General features: G+C 42.8%; 1 protein-coding gene across 10 annotated transcripts in view; it reads right to left on the reverse strand.

The window, feature by feature from the left end:
* The window catches only part of LOC140064026 (F-BAR domain only protein 1-like), a 118,394-nt gene that overhangs the window by 25,669 nt on the left and 72,707 nt on the right, over nt 1–20,018 (reverse strand). For all 10 annotated transcript variants that reach the window (XM_072110439.1, XM_072110429.1, XM_072110502.1 and 7 more), the window contains 4 exons: nt 8,940–9,121; nt 7,499–7,523; nt 7,345–7,401; nt 7,185–7,236 (listed from right to left, as the gene is read on the reverse strand). In XM_072110439.1, the coding sequence (XP_071966540.1) occupies nt 7,185–7,236; nt 7,345–7,401; nt 7,499–7,523; nt 8,940–9,121 (316 nt within the window). The remainder of the gene's footprint in view (nt 1–7,184; nt 7,237–7,344; nt 7,402–7,498; nt 7,524–8,939; nt 9,122–20,018) is intronic.

A 20,018-nucleotide genomic window follows, 5' to 3' on the forward strand; every position in this document is an offset into this window, starting at 1 on the left:
ATTTTGCATTGAGCAGCAGTGGGAGAGAAAGGAGCTAAAACAGCAATACAACCGAGTAAAATTGTAAAGTAAGGGGTTAAAATGATCTAACATCACTAGGGGGTGGAGATGTGAGAATTTTCTTTAATGGGAACACTCCTTTTGACACCTGCTTCATTGAATAGGAGACATGAGGGTTACGTATAGACTCCTCACATGTTTTTTGGAGAGTAAATTTTTCATATAAGGCAGGTCACACTTTTTTTCTTGCAGCGTAAAAGATACTCCCTTCTGAGTATTTTTAGGAAGGAGCTTTTAATAATATGAGACTTACCTGTTCAGTATAATACCAGCAGCTCTCTAACCACACCCTTCACAAACTTCTTAAAAACTGGCATTTACTTTAAACCGTGCCACACACCATAATTAAATTCAAAACATTAATAGAGGACTGCCCATGGCCATTATCTCAACAGGCAGTGTATCCATTCCTTTAAATATTACAGTGTGTGCTAATCTAATCCATTTTTGACTGGTCACTCATACTATATTTCATGAGAAAAACAGATGCCAAGCAGATACAGATTCGCTGAGTATAAAGGAAGTTATCATCCGGTTTCATGGCTGACAATTGGCTTGGTTGTGGGCATCTAGTGTAAGGTCAGGGACAGGATGGAATCCCTGAGCAACAATGAACAAGCTGCAGACTTGGAGTGAACGGTTGCAGGTTTTTAAAAACAGATTCTAGCCACTATGCTCCTAAAGAAAATTGCTGTAGATTAAACAATCGTAATGTAACTAACCGTCCCAAGCTGTCCCATTTGTCTCCTGGCCTAGGGCTGCACTCACATGGAGCAGTTGCACTATGTAATACATTGAAAACAATTGGTGGTGGTGGTGGTGGTGGTGGTGGCGGGGTGTTAATCAACACTTGTACTTGTGTACAAGCCTTGATAAAGTCACAAATCCTGGTGCATGACAATGAATTGCCACCATTTCCCTACCTCCACCTCAAGTGTAGGGGTGTGTCGGGAGGTCAAGTCTGACACATGTTATGGTGTAATTCTACACCAGCGTTTGCACAATTGCCCAACCGCATGCCAGAAGTATCAAGGGCCCAGAGCTTCTCGACATAGAAATGGAATGGCGGGATTGATATCAAGTGCTGGCACCATACACTTCATACATTACTTACAGTAACCACAAATGTCTGGTTTCTGCTGCACTGTATATACATGAGAAGCAGCCTTCCATACTTAACCCTGTCAGACCTGCTGTCTCTCGGTCAATGATGTCACTACTCACTGTAGTGTTTATTACAGTAAGTAGTCACAACCAGGAAACTAGGGGTAAGTGCTGTTCAGCACTTGCACCAGTCCCGGTTCCTCTTTACTCATTTCAGGTAATTGTGCAGCCATTTTTGGGTCAGCCCCAGCCTCTGAAGTGTGCAGCATGTGCAGTCAAGGGCCATCAGCAAGCATGTGGCTTTGCTTTGGAAGCTCCCCCACCTAGTCCCAACTTAATGATGTCTGGGGGCTGTCATGCACTGTTCATGATACAACCACTGATAAGCCACTGCAGACTTTGTATCACAGCCCGTCAATCTCCGCTCACCAGTAGCTATTTGTAAGGAAATGTATTGCTTTAAGTTGCTGTGCTTACTACCCCTCAACTGGTGTATGTATTAATTAAAGTTGAATTTTTACAAATACAGTATATTGTGGTATAAACTTTGCCAGGTCTTATTTTTATATGGCTTCTGTGTGTAAAGCTCAGCTAGGATGAGAGTTTTAGACACAAAGGTATGTGTTATTATGTGGATGGAGATTGTAGGGCTTTAAACAGTTTATCAACAAAGGCGGGAAAGGGGAAAAAAAGCACTCATATGTTAAGGTTTCATTACCATAAATAAGTGTGATTGTGCCAATATTTAGCACAACTCTCTCTATCCCGAAAACCCACTGACTTTAGAGGTCAGCGGATCATGAGTATGCAGCAATATCTTTTGACGTAGCTGCAGTTTTCTTCTGCGCTGTTCGCATTGCAGGACAGGGTCTCAGACCCAAGGGAGGAGGAAATCATGATTTAGTTACCTACCGGTAATTCCATTTCCATTAGTCCACCATGAAGGCCCACCTGGAGGATGCCCCTTGACCTCTGCAGGGACAGGAAGAAGAGAGGTTAAAAGTTCCCTCCCCACATCCTCCCGCCAGTGATTCCTAAATAACCACACTTGAGGAGGATACAACAGTTTTATTAGTATGTTATCATCACATACAAAGTTTCATCCACAAACCTAGACAGCAAAAACTTTACTTTAGGGTGGGAAAATATAGGCAGTCATGGTGGACTAATGGAAATAGAATTACCGGTAGGTAACCAATTCATGATTTCCACTTCGTCCCCCGTGACGGCCCACCTGGAGATTTACAAAATAAGTAAGGATTTAGGGAGGGATTACTGCTTGCAGAACCTTGCGTCCGGAAGCCAAGTCCTTTGAAGATGGTAAGTCCAGTCTGTAATGCTTTGAGAATGTAGAAGGGGTGGACCACGTTGCAGCCTTAAAGATCTGCTCCAACGAGGCTCCTCTTCTCTCTGCCCAGGATGTGGACATTGCCCTGGTTGAATGGGCTCGTATTCCTGCAGGGACCGGTGTCTTCTGGATTTCATAACATAATGATATCACAGTCTTCAGCCATCTAGCAATGGTTGCCTTTGAAGCCTTCCTCCCCTTGTTTTTCCAAAGAGTTCCATTCATGTTCTCTCTCGGAGGACGGATTTTCACAAAAGGAGGGAAGTATAATCTCCTGGTTCCTGTGGAAGTTAGAATTTACTTTGGGAACAAAGTTAGAATTATTATTATGTTAGATCCTATCTTCCAGAATTCTCATATAAGGCTCTCTGATTGATATCGCCTGTATTTCACCTAGCCTTCTGGCTGAGGTGATAGCAATCAGGAATACAGTTTTTAAGGTTAAGTTTTTTATATCAGAAGAGTCAATTGGTTCAAACGGACCTTTTGATAAAGTATTCAAAACTAAGGACAGATCCCAGGAAGAAGTTTTGTTAATAACCTGTCCCAGGGATGAGAGAACGCATCTAGATTTTCCTTGCTCTCCCCTTTTTCTAGCGAAAACTAGTGATGGCACTTTGTTTCCTTCTTGTAACAAATAGGTCTGAGGATTTCCCTAGTGGGATACCAGGTTGTGGAACACTTCTTTTTTCAGACACCACTCGTTTGGGAGAATTCTCTTCCTGCTGAGAAAATCGGCTTTTATATTCTCTTTCAGGTGAGTGGCTGGTATCGACAGGACGTGATCCTCTGCCCGCGAAAATATTCGCTGAGTTAGAGCGCTCAGAAGCGGAGATCTGGTTCCCATTTGTCTTTTTATATAAGATACGGTTGCCATGTAGTCTGATAAGACCAGAAGATGATGGTGGGCTAAGAGAGATACGTTTGAGCTGAAGGCCTCCCATACTGCACGCAGTTCCCGATAATTGGAAGACCTTCTGGCCACCTCGTCTGTCAAGGTACCCTGGGAAAATGATGAGGCATTACTGCGCCCCATCCCTTCTGACTCACATCTGTTTGAATAGAAACGTATGGATTGTTTGTCCAGAATATCCCTCTTTTCAGGTTTTTTTCCTCCAACCACCAAAGTAGATTTTCTTTTACCGCAGGAGGAATCAGGACCTTGTCTAGATCTTCCTGTTTTTTGTTCCAAGACTTCAGGATCCACCTCTGAAGGAACCGGGAGTGTGCCTGACACCAGGCCACTGAGGAGATACATGCCGTCAAGGATCCCAGAACCTTCATGGCTTCTCTGATTGAGATCATGGATCTTCTCCTGAACCTCGCTATTTGTTTCCTGATATGTACGGCCTTTTCCTGTGGAAGGAATGACATTTGGTAACTCGAGTTCAGATTTACACCCAGAAACTTTCTTATTGTGGCTAGCAAGAGTTCTTATTTTTGATAATTTATTATCCAACCCAGATTCTCCAATATTTCTATCGTGCAATTTCTTGATGAAATTAATAAGTAAATTGTCCAAGTAGGGAACGATAAGTACATCTCGTTGCCGGAGAAATGCCACTACCTCTACCATCACCTTGGTGAAGGTTCTTAGGGCTGAGGATATGCCAAAGGGGAGTGCACAAAACTGGAAGTGAAGTGTAGAGCCCCCTGGAGATAAGACCGAAAAACTTAAGAATTTCTGTGAAAGTGGATGGATCTTACGGACTCCATCCGGAATTTCCTGTAGATCATGAAGTCGTTGAGGCGCTTCAGGTTCACAATCAATCTGTTTGCACCGTTTGGTTTCTTCACCAAGAAAAGAGAAGAATAAAATCCAGATTGTTATCAGCAGGGGTAGTGACTCCTGTTCCAAAAGATCAGGAACAAAGACAACACTTCTTGCCAGATCAAAACGTGGGATGTAACGGACATTGAAGAAGATGGTGATCTACATCTTGTAGGAGGAAGACTGATAAATTCTATTCTGTATCCATTGAGTAGTATATCCGGAACCCAGGGATTTGAAGTAACTTTTGTCCACTTCTCTCTGAACTTTAACAACCTTCCTCCTACTCTGGCGTCATTTTTTTCTATTTCTATTCGTATCTGTGGGAGTGGAGAAGAGAAACCCCCTTCCTTTACCTCCTTTTGGGTAGCTCCAGCGTCCACTCTTTCCTTTGTCTCTGTCTTTTTGGTTTTTGAAGTCCCGAAAGGGCAGTTTCCTTTGTGCTGGTTTTTCCGGAAACCCCTTCTTCTTGTCTGAGGCTCTCTCAAGTATCGTATCCAGCTCTGGACCAAACACAAACTCTCCAGAGAATGGTAGGCTGCACAACTTTGCTTTTGATCGCATGTCCCCACTCCACTGTTTCAACCACAGTGCTCTTCTGGTCGAATTAGTAAGAGCTCCTTCTTTGGAAGAAAACCGAATCCCTTCTGCCACGGAATCTGCTAGGAAGGCTGTTGCAGACTTAACTGAAAATTTTTCAGGATAGTTGCTCTCTGTGTTCCTTCCTTAATGTGAGATTCTAGCTCGTTGAGCCAGTAGAGTAGGTTCCTTCCTACAGACGTAGCTGCCAGGTTTGATTTTAAGTTTAGCATCGACGTCTCCCAGGCCTTTCTTATTAAGGAATCCGATTTTCGATCCATAGGATCTTTTAGTTGTGCTGAATCCTTGAATGGAAGGTCCGTTTTTTTCACAATCTTCGTGACTTTAACGTCTACCTTGGGACAGGAATCCCATAGCTTTGATTCCTCCGGTTCAAACGTTAACCGTTTTCTCAGAATTTTCGGGTTTTTCAGGCCTACTAGCCTTATTCCCTTTATCCTCCTTGCCTTTTCCCCTAGACCCCTGGTCTTTTTCCTAAAAGGCAATAGGAGGATAATAAGTTACCCGATATCTTTTACATAACGTAAAAACCAATTCCTGCACAATTTACCCCACTTACTGAGACTGGAGGGTGCAGGAAAGTCAGGTCTGCTTCATCAGCCATAACGAGACTACCAAAGCGCAGGACACACGAGAACTAGCATTAATCCACAGAGATCTTAGACCCAAGATCAACGTGACTATCCCGCTTTAAATACCTTAATGGGGAGCCCATCCCCCATTGAAGAGGCTACCACTGGCCTTCCCGGCTCCCAGGGATGCTTTGCGCCTTTTTTGGCGTCACTTCCGGTCGCGGCCAGAAGTCGTCATTCGACCTCGAGGACGCAGGGATATGTAGTTTTTTCTTCGGCCGCCGCACGTACAACCTCCGGATCGCAGTGCGGCGGCCCCGACCCGGACCAAATGGCAGCCAGCAGGGAAGGCAGAAGCCGACCGAGGACCCTAGCCCGCCCGGATTTCGCCGAGGACGGCATACCGGTAAGAACTTCATCCCCTCCCCCCCCCCTTGGAGGAGAGAGGGCACCTCTCTTGATCTGACCTCAACAGGGACAGGAAGAACACTGGCGGGAGGATGCGGGGAGGGAACTTTTAACCTCTCTTCTTCCTGTCCCTGCAGAGGTCAAAGGGCATCCTGCAGGTGGGCCGTCATGGGGGACGAAGTGGAAAATGCGGTTTATAACTGCTTCATCCTTCTCAGATCCTCACACCACCAAAGCAGCAGCGGCAGAGCCGGCTCTGCTTCTTACTAGACTGCACTGCTTTAGCACTTTGCTATGAGGTCAGCCAGGTCTGCAGGGGTTAATCAGAGCTTCTGGGTCTGTTTAGACCAAGTCCTAGACCTCTGATCAAACACTTGCTCCCACAAAAGGTCATGTGGAATTGTCCTCCAGGGGTCTTTATATCTATCATACCCACACTATACCATACATTACAAACAAAACTGTTTTTTAATGGGGGTTAAAATTACAAAAACTGGAGAAAAAAAAAAGTCCAACTTTTTTTTTTATTTTTAACTATCCCTATGTGTCACGAAAAAAATGCAGCAAAAAAAATAAAGGAAGTTATGCCCCTTAAACCAATATGTATGAAAATCTGTTAACATGTTTGGTCATTAAAGCCTTTTAAGGCCTGTCACTAAGTATTAAATGTGTCCGTTACTGTCCTGTCACCATCTGTTCTTTGTATTGTATTGTATTATATTAATTTCAAAAGTCAACCAAGCTGAATGCTAACTACCTGTTGCTGTCTGTATCGGTTATAACAGTAGCGATCGAAAAGAAAAATGAAACCCTTAAAAAGGGAACCTGTCATCAGGAACCCTTTTTGTGGTTCCCCCATTTCCTATAGAGAATAGTGTGCACATTACCAAAGTGTTTTTATAATAAAACCGTCTTTTTCCGATAGAAAAGTTTCCTGAAAGGAAAAGTTAGATGAAAGTTTACCTTTCGCTCTGCTGAGCAGTGTCCCATGGGAGTGGCCAGTGTGGTTTCCCCCCACCCTCAGGAAATCGCTCAGTCATGTGTCCATTTCAAATAGGAGGGATATGGGTGCTTTCGGTTTTTTTTCCCATTTATATGAAATAGACACATGACGGGGGGGGAGGGGGGTGTGTTACCTCTTCTCACTGGACACTCCTCTGCAGAGGGAAAGGTAAACGTTCATCTAACTTTTCCTTTTATTGGAAAGCAAGTTTTATTAAAACACTTTGGCAATGAGCACATTATTCTCTATGGGGACATGCCAATTTTATATACATATGCTAAACAAGAACAGAATAATAAATACAATTATAACATATACCTGGTTGTTATAGAGGATGGTGAGGTGCTGGGGAAATCCAAATTAGATTTATCTGTGTGAAAATATGAACACAAGAACTCTTAGCATTGCTTCTATTGCACATTTTATTAGTATTAAAAAAAAAAAAAAAAAAGCAATATATTATATTTTCTAGACACACCTGTATGACAATTTATTTGCATTTCTGCACATGCAGCTCCAGAATTTGTCACTGTGCCTGTTTTCAGAAAGAAAATAAATAGGAATAAAATGGGTGGAAAAGAAGTAAAGCCAAAAATTTTTATATTATGTTTATGTTTGCATTTTATACTTACGAACTGTCTGTCGCCTCACCGAAACCTGTAAGTGGTAAGAAATTGTTACTACTGAAAAAAGGCAGCACTTTAGAACAGGTGTACAAATTTATAAAGCCCCTCTAGTTCTCACTGCAAGGGAAAAATGCATTTATGTTATGCTAAATGGATGCAGGGCCACATCGATTCTCATCCAAGCAATTTGCAGTGTAGAGGGAAATGGCTTGTCCTTTCCTCTTCTATACCCGAAGTAGCAATGGTCACAGGATGGAGTGTGCTGCCGTGATGTGAACGCTACTGTAGGAGTGCCTACCACACAGTGTCAGAACGCATCTTATTTACTCATGTAAATTCCCTCATACATAGGCCGAGAAACAAACACTGCCATGGCAGTTGGACTCGAACCCTCATACGAATGTATGAAACAAGAAGTCCCTACATCCCTATGGGACAACAGCACTAGTTTGCACCAAAGACTTCCTGCATCATAATGAAAATTGCTTGCTGTTCCCAGGGCAGTGTTTGGTTGTTGTCTCATGTATCACGCAGGGTCACGCAGACCTATGCACATATGGTACCTTGATACTCACACCTTTCTTATACCCCAATGTGCTTCATATCTGCACACAGATTTAGAGTAATGACCAGTTCACACCATTGTTCGTGGTGTCCGTTGCAAAGTTCTCTTATTTCTAAAGTAACACTACAGCTACAGTTTTGCTTGATGTGTAACGCAAGTTTAATGGAAGTCAATGGAAACAGATGGTAAACAGAAGCCCTTTGTGTACCATCAGTTTAGGGCGTCTGTTATTCTAGTTCATAATGGAATAGACTAATTGACACCACTAGTGGTGGTATGAACTTTGAGCTACTTAGGCTTTTTTTCCCAAGTCAATATGACAGCTTTTCAAACATTATGGAAATGCTGTCTGAAAACATGTGTGTTGAGTCTTGAATGCGTATGTCTAGAGTTGCAGTCAGAGGCTCTTTTCTTTCGAGGGAGTAAAACTGCCTGTACACGAGTCTATGACACTTGTACAGACGTGAATGTGCATAGACTATTGGTTTAGAAACCCCATGTTCCCAACACTAAAACTATGGGCTCTGACCAACTATGCAACACTGAGTTGTGTCACCAGTGCATTTTAAATTGCACTAAATTATTTTAACCCATCATCCATGCAGTTTTGAGGTGTAGGTTATTCCACACCATGCAGGTAAGAAAGAACTACATCCAGTTTTGAAGTTCTTTTTGGTGCAGTGTCTTATTTAAGCAGGTAAACATGATTTACTGAACATGGATCAAAAAAGGGCAAATGAAGCATTTAAAAGCTTTGTACTGAATGCAGTTCTTAACAATGCAATCCCATGAGCCTCTAGCAGTCAGCTGATATCACACTTCGGTAAGGAACATTTAAAAAAATAATCCAACATCCAACAAACCATTCAAAATTTGCTTTACCACTGCTGCAGGCGGCTGGATCATGCACACCACTGTGTCCCTTAGCCTTTTCATTTTAGCTTCCTCATCTTCTTCTCTTTCCCCACTTTGTGGGGGTTTTATCTGAATTCTGTAACGCCGTGGTTCATCATCATCATCAAAATCAGAGTCACTAGAGGAGCAGCATGCAACCGAGGATTCTCCTGTATTTCGGTTAAGGTAAAATGTGTCGTAGGAAAAACAAAATGACATTTATTTACTGAAAGATGACACTTGGCTTGTTGTGGAAATCCCATCACAAACTTTACAATATTATATAAAATGCAATTAATAATGTCGTTTATTTTTAAGACATGCCTACCAATTCCATTATTAAACAACGTCCCTGTACCTCATAACGAAATTCAAACAGCTTCCAGATAAACTTTATACAAATAATTGGCTTATCATTTGTATATAGAGCTCCTTGCTCAGCTTGTCTCAGAACGCTCAGTACTATATGTCAGGAGAGCAGTGGCGTAATTAGGAGAGGTGGGGTCCTATAGCAGATCTCTGAATGAGGCCCAACTTATCCCTTTAAAAATATACATACCATATATACTCGCATACACTACCATATGCATCATATACACATCACATATAGCATATTCACACACACACACACACACACAATACCCTAGATGTCAGGTCCCCCTTACAGTGTGGCCCCATAGCAGCTGCTATTGCTGCTACCCCTGTAGTTACGCCGCCCTGCAGGAGAGTTCAGGAGAGCTAGCTAGTCCCTGGGCGCAAGCATGTCAATCACAGCATAGGGTGTGTTCTTCTGCCTCTACGTTCTCCTAATGTAAACAATATCAACAGACATACGGTACCTCTTCAATATACAATCAAGGTACAGGCAGTCCCCGGGTTACATACAAGATAGGGTCTGTAGGTTTGTTCTTAAGTCGAGTTTGTATGTAAGTCGGAACCGTATATTTTATCATTGTAATCCAAGCCAGAACTTTTTTGGTCTCTGTGACAATTGGATTTTAAAATGTTGTGTTGTCATAAGAATCAGGATTAACAATAAAGCTTCATTAGACACATGTGATAACTGTTACAGCTGATCATTGTAGCCTAGGACTAAAGTACAATAAATAACCAATATCCAGAGGTCCGTTTGTAACTAGGGGTCGTATGTAAGTCAAGTGTTCTTAAGTAGGGGACCGCCTGTACTCACAAATGTAAAAATAGTCCTGGTCTTCATTTTTTGATTATTGTCAAAATGCTTTTGATATCACCTAATAGCATCACTGCATAATAAAAGTTTTTAAAAGAATTGTTTAAACGTATATATTAGAAAGATTGTATAGATATTTTTTTACAAAAACATGTAACAAACTTGACGCTCATGTATACCGATTTCTGTATAAATAACACGTACTTCCACACGCCGGTAAGCCCCGGAGGAAGCCATTCCAGGCGAAACTCTGAGTCGGGCATACTTTACCGAGCGTGTTTTTACAGTCCTTTTTAATCATCACCTTTGTGAGTATTCTTAATAAAGACGTTTTTAAAAAAGATTTCCAGACCTACTGCACTATTGTGTACTTTTTCCCCCTATCCCCGAGCGACAAATAGGAGAGGAGACAAGCAGAGCAGAACTGTTGTGGAGGAGATCGCGTTCCCCGGCCAGAGGAACTTGTAGCAACACAGGAACTATCCACTACCGCTGGGACCTCAAGAGAGACGCCGCTTCAGAGTGGGGATAACGTAAGAGGATATAATGGTATTTTAAATACTGGAGGCACAGGACGTTATGTCAAAGACCAGGACTATCTTTACATTTGTGAGTACCTTGATTGTATATTGAAGAGGTACCGTATGTTTGTTGATATTTTTTTTATATCAAGAGAATGTAGAGGCAGAGAAATAACTGTATTTATATTGTATTTAACGTGGTGATCTTTATGGACTTTTGACCATTTTATTCCTCTTGGCGCCGTTCGACCTTCTTGTGAGATTTGTTTTGCGAACATAGGGAATTATTTTGTGTTTTTAACAGGGTGTGTTCTGACTTAACTAGTTTGCATATCTCTTCAAAATGGACTTTCTGGATGATGCCTCCATGCAGGGCCATATAACAAACATTAACTGTTTATCTGCTTTATAAAGTTAGTGGTTTTTATAGGTATTTTTACTTCCGACAGTTTTCCTTTTACTGCTTACTTATAGGACATGCCATTAATTGTTGATCGATGTCTGTAAGGCAATAGCGCTCATTTGTTTTTTGCAAATAGGACCCTAGTGTAAAATATTCAATTGGCAATGGTGCCAGTGGTGATACCACCACAGATTAGGCCAGATTCACATTTGTGGTTAGTCTATGAACAAAAAGTTCTATACCATAGACAAACTACTCTGCTGGAGACAAAACTCCATGCATAATATTGATATATGCTGCACACAGATCAGACAAAGTAACCATTACAGTAACGGCTCTGCTGGGGAAGCAGGACCTCTGTGCATCATATTAATTTGATGCGTGGAGTTCCATCGATGGCAGTGTAGTCAGTCCATGAAAGGCAATTTTCACATTCCGTGACCACAAACAGTATGAATCCGCACTAACTATTAACGACTTATCCTATGGATACTGAGTAAATGATCAAGAGTGGTGCACGGTCTTCATAAGTCTAATACCCACTAAAACATTATCTGACCAAGTTGCAGTACTGTAAGCACTAGGTACTCCTATTCTCAGTATACCTCATTTCTGGGGGTGGAAAGGCTATATTGTTGTACCCCTATAGTATCATACAATACCACTGCCAATGGGATTGTATTGTATAGCCCTCAATTAAATGGGCCCCACAATTTTACTATTACTTGTAAACTTGCAAGCTTATTGTTTATTTTAAAAATTAATATACAGGCGGTCCCCTACTTAAGAACACTCGACTTACATACGACCCCTAGTTACAAACGAACCACTGGATACTGGTAATTTATTGTACTTTAGTCCTAGGCTACAATAATCAGCTGTAACAGTTATCACAGGTGTCTGTAATGAAGCTTTATTGTTAATCCTGATTCTTATGGCAACCCAACATTTTTAAAATCCAATTGTCACAGAGACCAAAAAAGTTCTGGCTGGAATTACAATGATAAAATATACAGTTCCGACTTACATACAAATTCAACTTAAGAACAAACCTACAGACCCTATCTTGTATGTAGCCCGGGGACTGCCTGTACTGTTGTATTCAGTTATGGAGACTGGCTAGAAGACCTAGGAATATGTACTAAAGATTTCTTATGTACTAAATAAGTGTGCAGTGCTGTTGCCTTGTAAATGCAGGATCATAAGCTCTCACACACTATTTATCTGGCGGTGAAAGCAGTGTCAATGCTCATTATTGGTGATCAAGGTCCATAACTGCAGGCACTAGTTGGCCAACACTGGGTCTGCTTCATATAAAGCGACACAGTCAGGGATGCAGTTCATTAAAGGGAACCTGTCATCACATTTTCACCTATATAGCTAGTGACCGTTCCTGTAGAGCCCCATTAACAGACACCCTTCTTTTAACTAAAAATTGTTTACCTTACATCCACATAAATTACCTTTTATCTTATAGTCCTGGCATCTGAGTAAGCGTGTACTACTCGGCCAGCCCCTCCCATCTACACCTCCCCATGCCTTATGCCTCCCTACTATTTAGCAGTTCAGGCCATATGACCAGGGTGATATCATCTCGGGTCCTTTAGCCTCTTAACAATAGTAAGCTGTACCCCATGAAGTCACATCAGTCTCTATAGACTTCTAATCCTCCATGGAGGCTGCTGTGATTTTGTGTGATGACATACATGGTGTACAGTTTGCTATTGTTAGAAGGCTAAAGGACCTACGATGATGTCACTCCGCTCACATGACATGAATGTAACACAAGGAACCATGTAAAGAATTGTCACAATATTTCCTATAAAAGTAAATAGAGCTTTATATGTCTGTAGTTGAATATAAGCAGACAGTCCCCAAGTATAAGGAGGAAGAGCAAAGATTTGAAGAGACAAAGCTGTCAGTCACAATAATGGGGTGTAGTTCACTGCCAGTGAGAAGAGTTAGAGCCACCAAACATGAGTCAGGAACGCCAATTTGCATATCAGAATATGGCTGTAATTAAGGTACAGCGCCTCACTGGCAGCTAATTCTAGTCTATTTGAAGACTTGTCACCAAAATTTTACCCCCCTGACTAACAATGCCTGCTGATAAATGGTTACAAGTCTTTTTTTTTTTTATCGCTGCTTAATATTATATAGTACGAGGTCCTTGGCTGCAGATAGAATTAAACAATGGTCATCTAGCTTGCTTTCACAATGTCTCTATCAGACCAGGCAGTGATGTCACTCAGTGGTTGGGATGGCGGTTCATTCACTGCATTAGCGTGGAACAGCTGGTTAGTATACTACAGGCAGCTGGCGCTACTATATTGGAATACATCTGACTGCGGACTCAACGTGATAAAAAACTATGCTTGCAGTGCAAGGATGTGGTGGGGTTTCTATCTTAACAGGTGGGCACATTTATTAAACATGGAGATTAGGAGGCATTATAGCCAGACACTGCGTTTCGCCGAGGGACTCTGCTTCTTCTAGGGATCGGGAGTGGTCGGGTAAGCCGCGCTTCCTTATTGATTCATTGATTGACAGGGTCAGGAGCCTATAAAAAAGGGCTCTACATTGAAATCTATATTGTCGTAAATCTGAAAGGCAAATAATAAGGAGGACCTAAACAGCACAGATCAACTGTGCCTGTTGGTTTATGCTTTTTACTTAGCCAATCTAGTGGCTAACAAGTTTAGTACCAATACAAATTTAAAGAGGTATTCCCACGAAGACAAGTTTCTTAAATGTACTCAGGATAACAAAATAACACTCAGAGTTATTAACAAAAATGCAGCATATCACAAATCCAAGTCCAACATGTCAGTCCTGCTGTACACAATTTCAGACAAGACCCAGTAACTTCTGACTTCGGGTCAGGCGCCATCTTGGATGAGATCGTACTGCTGAGTTTGTCTATGCTCTGTGGCTGTAGCCTCGCCCCCTGCACGGAGCTCAGACTCTCACCGATTCACATCCTGTCAGCACATGGTGAGCAGAAAGTCTGGAAACTACAAGCTACAAAGAGATAAGTGATCTGGGGGAAGGGGGAGACAGGCACATATCTGTGAGATGTAGCAGAGCTCAAAGTGTAACGGTCTATAAGCCTCTTTGTAATCATCTCATGCATCTCTGATCTGACTCATCTCTCTTTCTATGCATCAGTGTGTTAGTACAATGTCAGAAGCCAGATGAAATCGTATATACACCTTGTACCCTGATAATCTAACCACATTGTTGCCCCACGGAACTATATGAATTATAATGGGGCACATTTACTTACCCGGCCACAGGAGTTCCTGAAATACGGAGTCTCCGACGATGATGCACTCCTGCGCGATTCACGAAGATCGTGCGCCCAATTTCCTGCATCCATCTCTTCCCCGCTCAGGTCTGCCAGGGTTAATCTTCTTACCTGTGTGTATGTATGTGCATTGGTTGCGGCACAATTTAAATATTAAATCCCACACTCAGTCCGAATCGGTCAGATCGTCCAACCCCCCCCCCCCCCATTTCTGTCGCATGAAAGCCGGCGCGATACGCCAAAATACGATCACTTGCGACACAATCCTCTTCTAAATAGCGGTTACAGTGGTGCAAATCCCAAAAATTTCCAAAATATGACTAAAGTGCATTCTGTGGACCCTTAGTAAATAAGCCCGATCATGTCTGCTTAGATAGTCCCCGCCCACACCCTGTGATTTAGCATTGAGCAGCAGGGAGAGATAGGAGCTAAAACAGCAATAAAAACTGTTTTCTTTTGTGGGAAAACTCCATTTAATGGCAAATGTAATACTAATGCAAATTTTATGCAGGTGTTATGATTATTCACCAATTGTCCTCACTCAAATATTAAGTTCATAGAGGTCAATTAAATAACAAAAGAATCCAGAAAGAGATAATTTAATAAGACAGTCTGGATGACAGAAAAAAAGAGAATTATTCTCACCGTTAATTCGGTTTCCATTAGTCCACCATGACGGCCCCAACTGGAGGATGACCCTTGACCTCTGTAGGGACAGGAAGCAGAGAGGTTAAATACCCCACCCCGGCATCCGTACACCAGTGGCTACCAAATAACTACACCGGCCTTGGATGCAACCCATTTATTGTATGTTATCAATTCACACATAACAAAAAGGCAATATTAACTTAATCAAAAATACAGGGTGGGAAATATATATGGGCCGTCATGGTGGACTAATGGAAACCGAATTAACGGTGAGAATAATTCTCTTTTTCCATAGCGTCCCCCATGACGGCCCCAACTGGAGATGTACCAGATTATAAAGTTAGGGGGGGACAACAGCTTGTAAGACCTTCCTTCCGAAGGTTAGATCTCTAGCACTTTGGACATCTAGCCTATAGTGTTTAGCAAAAGTCAGGTGAGTAGACCAGGTAGCTGCTCTACATATGTCCTCTAATGAGGCCCCACGTTTCTCCGCCCAAGAGGCTGCCACCCCTCTGGTCGAGTGGGCCCTAATAGTCCCTGAAATGTCCAGGTTGTTGGCATCATAAGCTTCTTTGATGACCGTTCTGATCCACCTGGCGATGGATGCTTTTGAAGCTTTCCTGCCTTTGTTTTTTCCCCTAAATTGTAGGAGAATGTTGTCGTCCTTTCTCCAGGATTTGGTCTCTTCGAGATAATGTAACAGGTATCTTCTGACATCCAGTGTATGCCACTCCCGTTCTTTGGCATGCTTTGGGTTCTGGCAGAAGGAAGGTAAAACAATCTCTTGATTACGATGAAAAGATGATGCAACTTTTGGTGTGAAGGTTTTATCTAACATTAGCACAATTTTATCCTCACACAGTCTAAGATATGGTTCTTTAATTGATAAACTCTGGATTTCCCCTACACGCCTAGCTGTTGTTATGGCTATAAGAAAGGAAATTTTCAGTGTTAATTCTCTGAGTTTAACCGTCTCGAGAGGTTCAAACGGTATCTTTGTGAGGTAGTCTAGCACTAGTGAAAGATCCCAGTTTGGGATATTTTGCTTTATATGTGGCCTTAGCCTGACAGTAGCTTTGACAAACCTTTGAATCCATCTGTTCTCTGCTAACGAGGTGTCGAAAAAGGCACTGAGGGCTGAAATCTGGACTTTTAAAGAGCTCGTCTTCAGGCCCTTGTCGAATCCTGCCTGCAGGAAGTCTAGCACCTGTGAAATATTAGGGGATAGTTGGTTAGGAGGAGTCCTGCCACAAAAGGATACAAACTTTCCCCATATCCTTGCGTAGATTTTGTGGGTGACTGGTTTGCGGCTGGCTTTAAGTGTAGAAATTACCTTGTTTGATAGTCCTTTGGCAATCAACAACATCCTTTCAGGATCCACGCCGAGAGCTGGAGAGCCTGTGGATTTGGATGGTAAATGGGGCCCTGAAATAGGAGATCGTTTACTGGTTCCAGCATGATGGGTTCTTCTAATGCCATTTTCCCTAGCCACGGAAACCAGTTCCTCTTTGGCCACCAGGGAACAACGAGAATAACTTTCGCTTGGTCTTCTCTGATCTTTTGAACAACTCTCGCTATGAGAGGTATAGGAGGAAAAGCGTACGTTAGAGGCCCACTCCAAGTCTGACTGAATGCATCCCTCCGGCAAAACGGAGTATTTGGCTCCAGAGAGAAGAAATGGGGAACCTTTGTATTTTTGCTGGAGGCAAAGAGATCTGTCACTGGTTGTCCCCATTTTTGTGTGAGATATAGAAAGATGTTCTCGTTCAGGCACCACTCGTTGTGGTCTATAGTCTGACGACTTAGATAGTCTGCTATTAAATTCTTTTCTCCCTTTAGATGGGTGGCTGAGAGAGAGCGGATGTTGGCTTCTGCCCAAGTGAATATTTTGTCTGAGAGACTGAGGAGATCTGGGTTCCTGGTACCCCCTTGATGACGGAGATACGCCACTGTGGTGGTGTTGTCTGAGTAAATTCTTATATGACTCCCCTTCAGGCTTTGAGTGCTGGCTCTTAAAGTCTCTAGGACAGCTCTTAGTTCCCGAAAGTTTGAGGAACGGGATCTGATTGTCGATGGCCATAGCCCCTGAATGGGTCGCCCTGCTATGTCTGCTCCCCAACCTGACTGACTTGCGTCCGTCTGGATGTTTATCACTGGCCAGGGATGCCATGACACTCCTCTTCCCAGATTTGAAGTCTCTGTCCACCACTCCAAGGATTGCTTGACCGCTATCGATATCTGAACCTTCTGATTCAAGTGTTGGGGATTTTTGTCCCAGGAGGTCAAAACCCAGTTTTGAAGGGTTCTGGTGTGACTCTGACTCCACTGTACACTTTGAATGGAGGATGTCATAAGCCCCAGTATCCTCATGGCTTCTCTTATTGTGCAATGATTCCTTTTTTGAAACGTCGTGATCTGTTGTCTCAGTCTCGCTGCCTTTTCTGGTGGTAAAAAGGACATCTGCTGGATCGAATCCAATAGTGTTCCTAGAAATACAACTTTTGTGTTTGGGACTAGTCTGGATTTCTCCAAATTTATCATCCATCCTAACTGCTGTAGGATTGTCCTTGTAATATCTCGGTGGTGTATTAGCTCCTGTTCTGAACTGGCCACCACTAGCAGATCGTCCAGGTAGGGGATGACTAGTATCCCTTTCTGCCTCAGATAAGCTATCACCTCGACCATGATCTTTGTAAATGTCCTTGGGGCTGAAGAAATCCCAAAGGGTAGTGCCTTGTACTGGTAGTGGACCTCTTCTCCCCAAGGTGATCGAACTGCAAACCTGAGGAACTTCTGGGATTTTGGATGTATCGGCACATGGTAATATGCGTCTCTCAGGTCTATTGTACACATAACCGCTCCTTGTTGTATCAGGACGACTGCCGAACTCACGGTTTCCATCTTGAATTTTCGATAGAGTATATGGCTGTTTAGTTTTTTCAGATTGCAAATCATTCTGAATGCACCGTTTGGTTTTTTTATTAAGAAGAGGGGAGAGTAGTGTCCCTCTTTTAACTGTTTTTGAGCTACAGGGATGATGACGTCCAGTCGAACTAGTTTCTGTATCTCCAACCATAATGAGCTTGAGAGATTTTCCGAGGGCTGCTCGGTCAGAACAAATTTTCTGGGAGGAAGAGAGGTTAATTCTAACAGGTAACCTTCCCGAAGAATACTTAGTATCCAGGGGTTTGATGTTATCTGAGTCCATTGAGAGTGGAACTTCAATAGTCTTCCCCCCACCCTGGCGTCATTGTTTTCTATAAGCCGGGGCAGAGTTGCTGGCACTGAGTAGGAAGCCTCTTCCTTTTCCTCCTTTAGGGTAGCTCCATCTACCTTGCTTGCCTTTCCCTCTAAAGGGCTGTCTCCTGTCCTTAGCGTCCCGAAAGGGCTGTTTCCTGGGGATACCCCTGGACTCCGGAAACCCCTTCTTTCTATCTGCCGCCTTCTCCAAAAGCGTGTCGAGTTCCGAACCGAAAAGATATTCCCCCTCGAATGGAATTCCACATAATTTCGATTTTGACCTGAAATCACCGGTCCATTGGCGAAGCCAGAGAGACCTCCTAACCGAATTTGACAGTGCCCCTTCCTTGGCACTTATTCTAACTCCCTCCGCTGAGGCATCTGCAATGAAGGCGGCCGCTGCTTTTAAGGTGGAGAATGTGCCCAATAACATTTCTCTTGGAGTGCCGTCTCTAACATGACCTTCCAATTCTGTAATCCAATGAAACAGAGTGCGTGCCATGGATGTCGTAGTAATATTAGATTTTAGGTTCAACATGGCACACTCCCATGTCTTCTTTAGAAGGCTGTCCGCCTTCCTATCCAGAGGATCCCTCAGCTGAATTGCATCCTCGAATGGAAGATCCGTCTTTTTGGTCATCTTGGTGACCTGAATATCGACTTTGGGGGTAGAATTCCAAATTTTTGCTTCTGTTTCATCAAAGGAGAGACGGCTTTTAAACTCTCTAGAAATGGAGATTCTACTCTCCGGTTCTCTCCATTCTTCAAGTATCAGCTCCTTAAGAGTGTTATTTATGGGAAACACTCGCCTCTTCTTAACCTTAAGGAGTCCAAATAACTCATCTTGAATGGATTTAGTTTCTTCTATCTCCTCAATCTTGAGGGTATCTCTCATAGCCTTTAGAAGTGGTTCCAGATCTTCTGAAGCTAGTAAATATCTAGATTCCATTTTACATGCTGAATTGGATGGTCCTGGCTCCATATCCATAGATTCCTTGGTCCCTTCCGAGTCCGATGCGGAGTCTGACATGGATTCCATAACTCGTTGTCTTTTATGCAGAGGCTCTTGAGGTATAAGAGTTGTTATAGATGAGGCTATAGATGTTTTAACCTCATCCCTAATAAAACTGCGCATCTCATCCACGAAAGAAGACCTCTCTTCCCTGAGTAGGTTATCCACGCAGGTTTTACAGACTGTTTTTTTGTAATCTGCAGGGAGCTTTTCTGAGCACATGTTGCACTTCCTTGAAGTGGCTCTCTTCGAGCTCGACTGATCTTTAGCTCTCACTTTATCCTTCTCCTTTTCCCTGGGCTCCTACCAAGGAGAAGGAGAAGTAATTAGTCCTTAACCGGACCCTATGTGACAACACGGGGATATGTGGGTGACCCACCACCCTATCCCTAATTAACCCTACTTACAGGGTTCAAGGATAAGAGATCCAGACCTGAAGCCTCCATGCCTTGCGTCTCCATATTCCCAATTGTGGGACCACCGGTATCAGTAAACCTAAACATTTTAACAGAAGTGAGATAAATTCTGCTTTTAACCAAGTGGAATATGAATAAAGGAGTACCTGAGGTATCTTGAAATGAGGGATACACTGCACAGGTCCCTAAGATAGATACATACATGTATATAGACCTGGGTTGGATAAGACACATATGAGGCAATCATACAGCATGTAACCGACCTTAATGGCTGGAAATGCCTAGAATAGCGTCCGATCTCAGAAATGCTTGAATCAGGGCCAAAAGAGCG

Source organism: Engystomops pustulosus, chromosome 1 (assembly GCF_040894005.1).
Source record: "Engystomops pustulosus chromosome 1, aEngPut4.maternal, whole genome shotgun sequence".
Taxonomy (NCBI): Eukaryota; Metazoa; Chordata; class Amphibia; order Anura; family Leptodactylidae; genus Engystomops; species Engystomops pustulosus.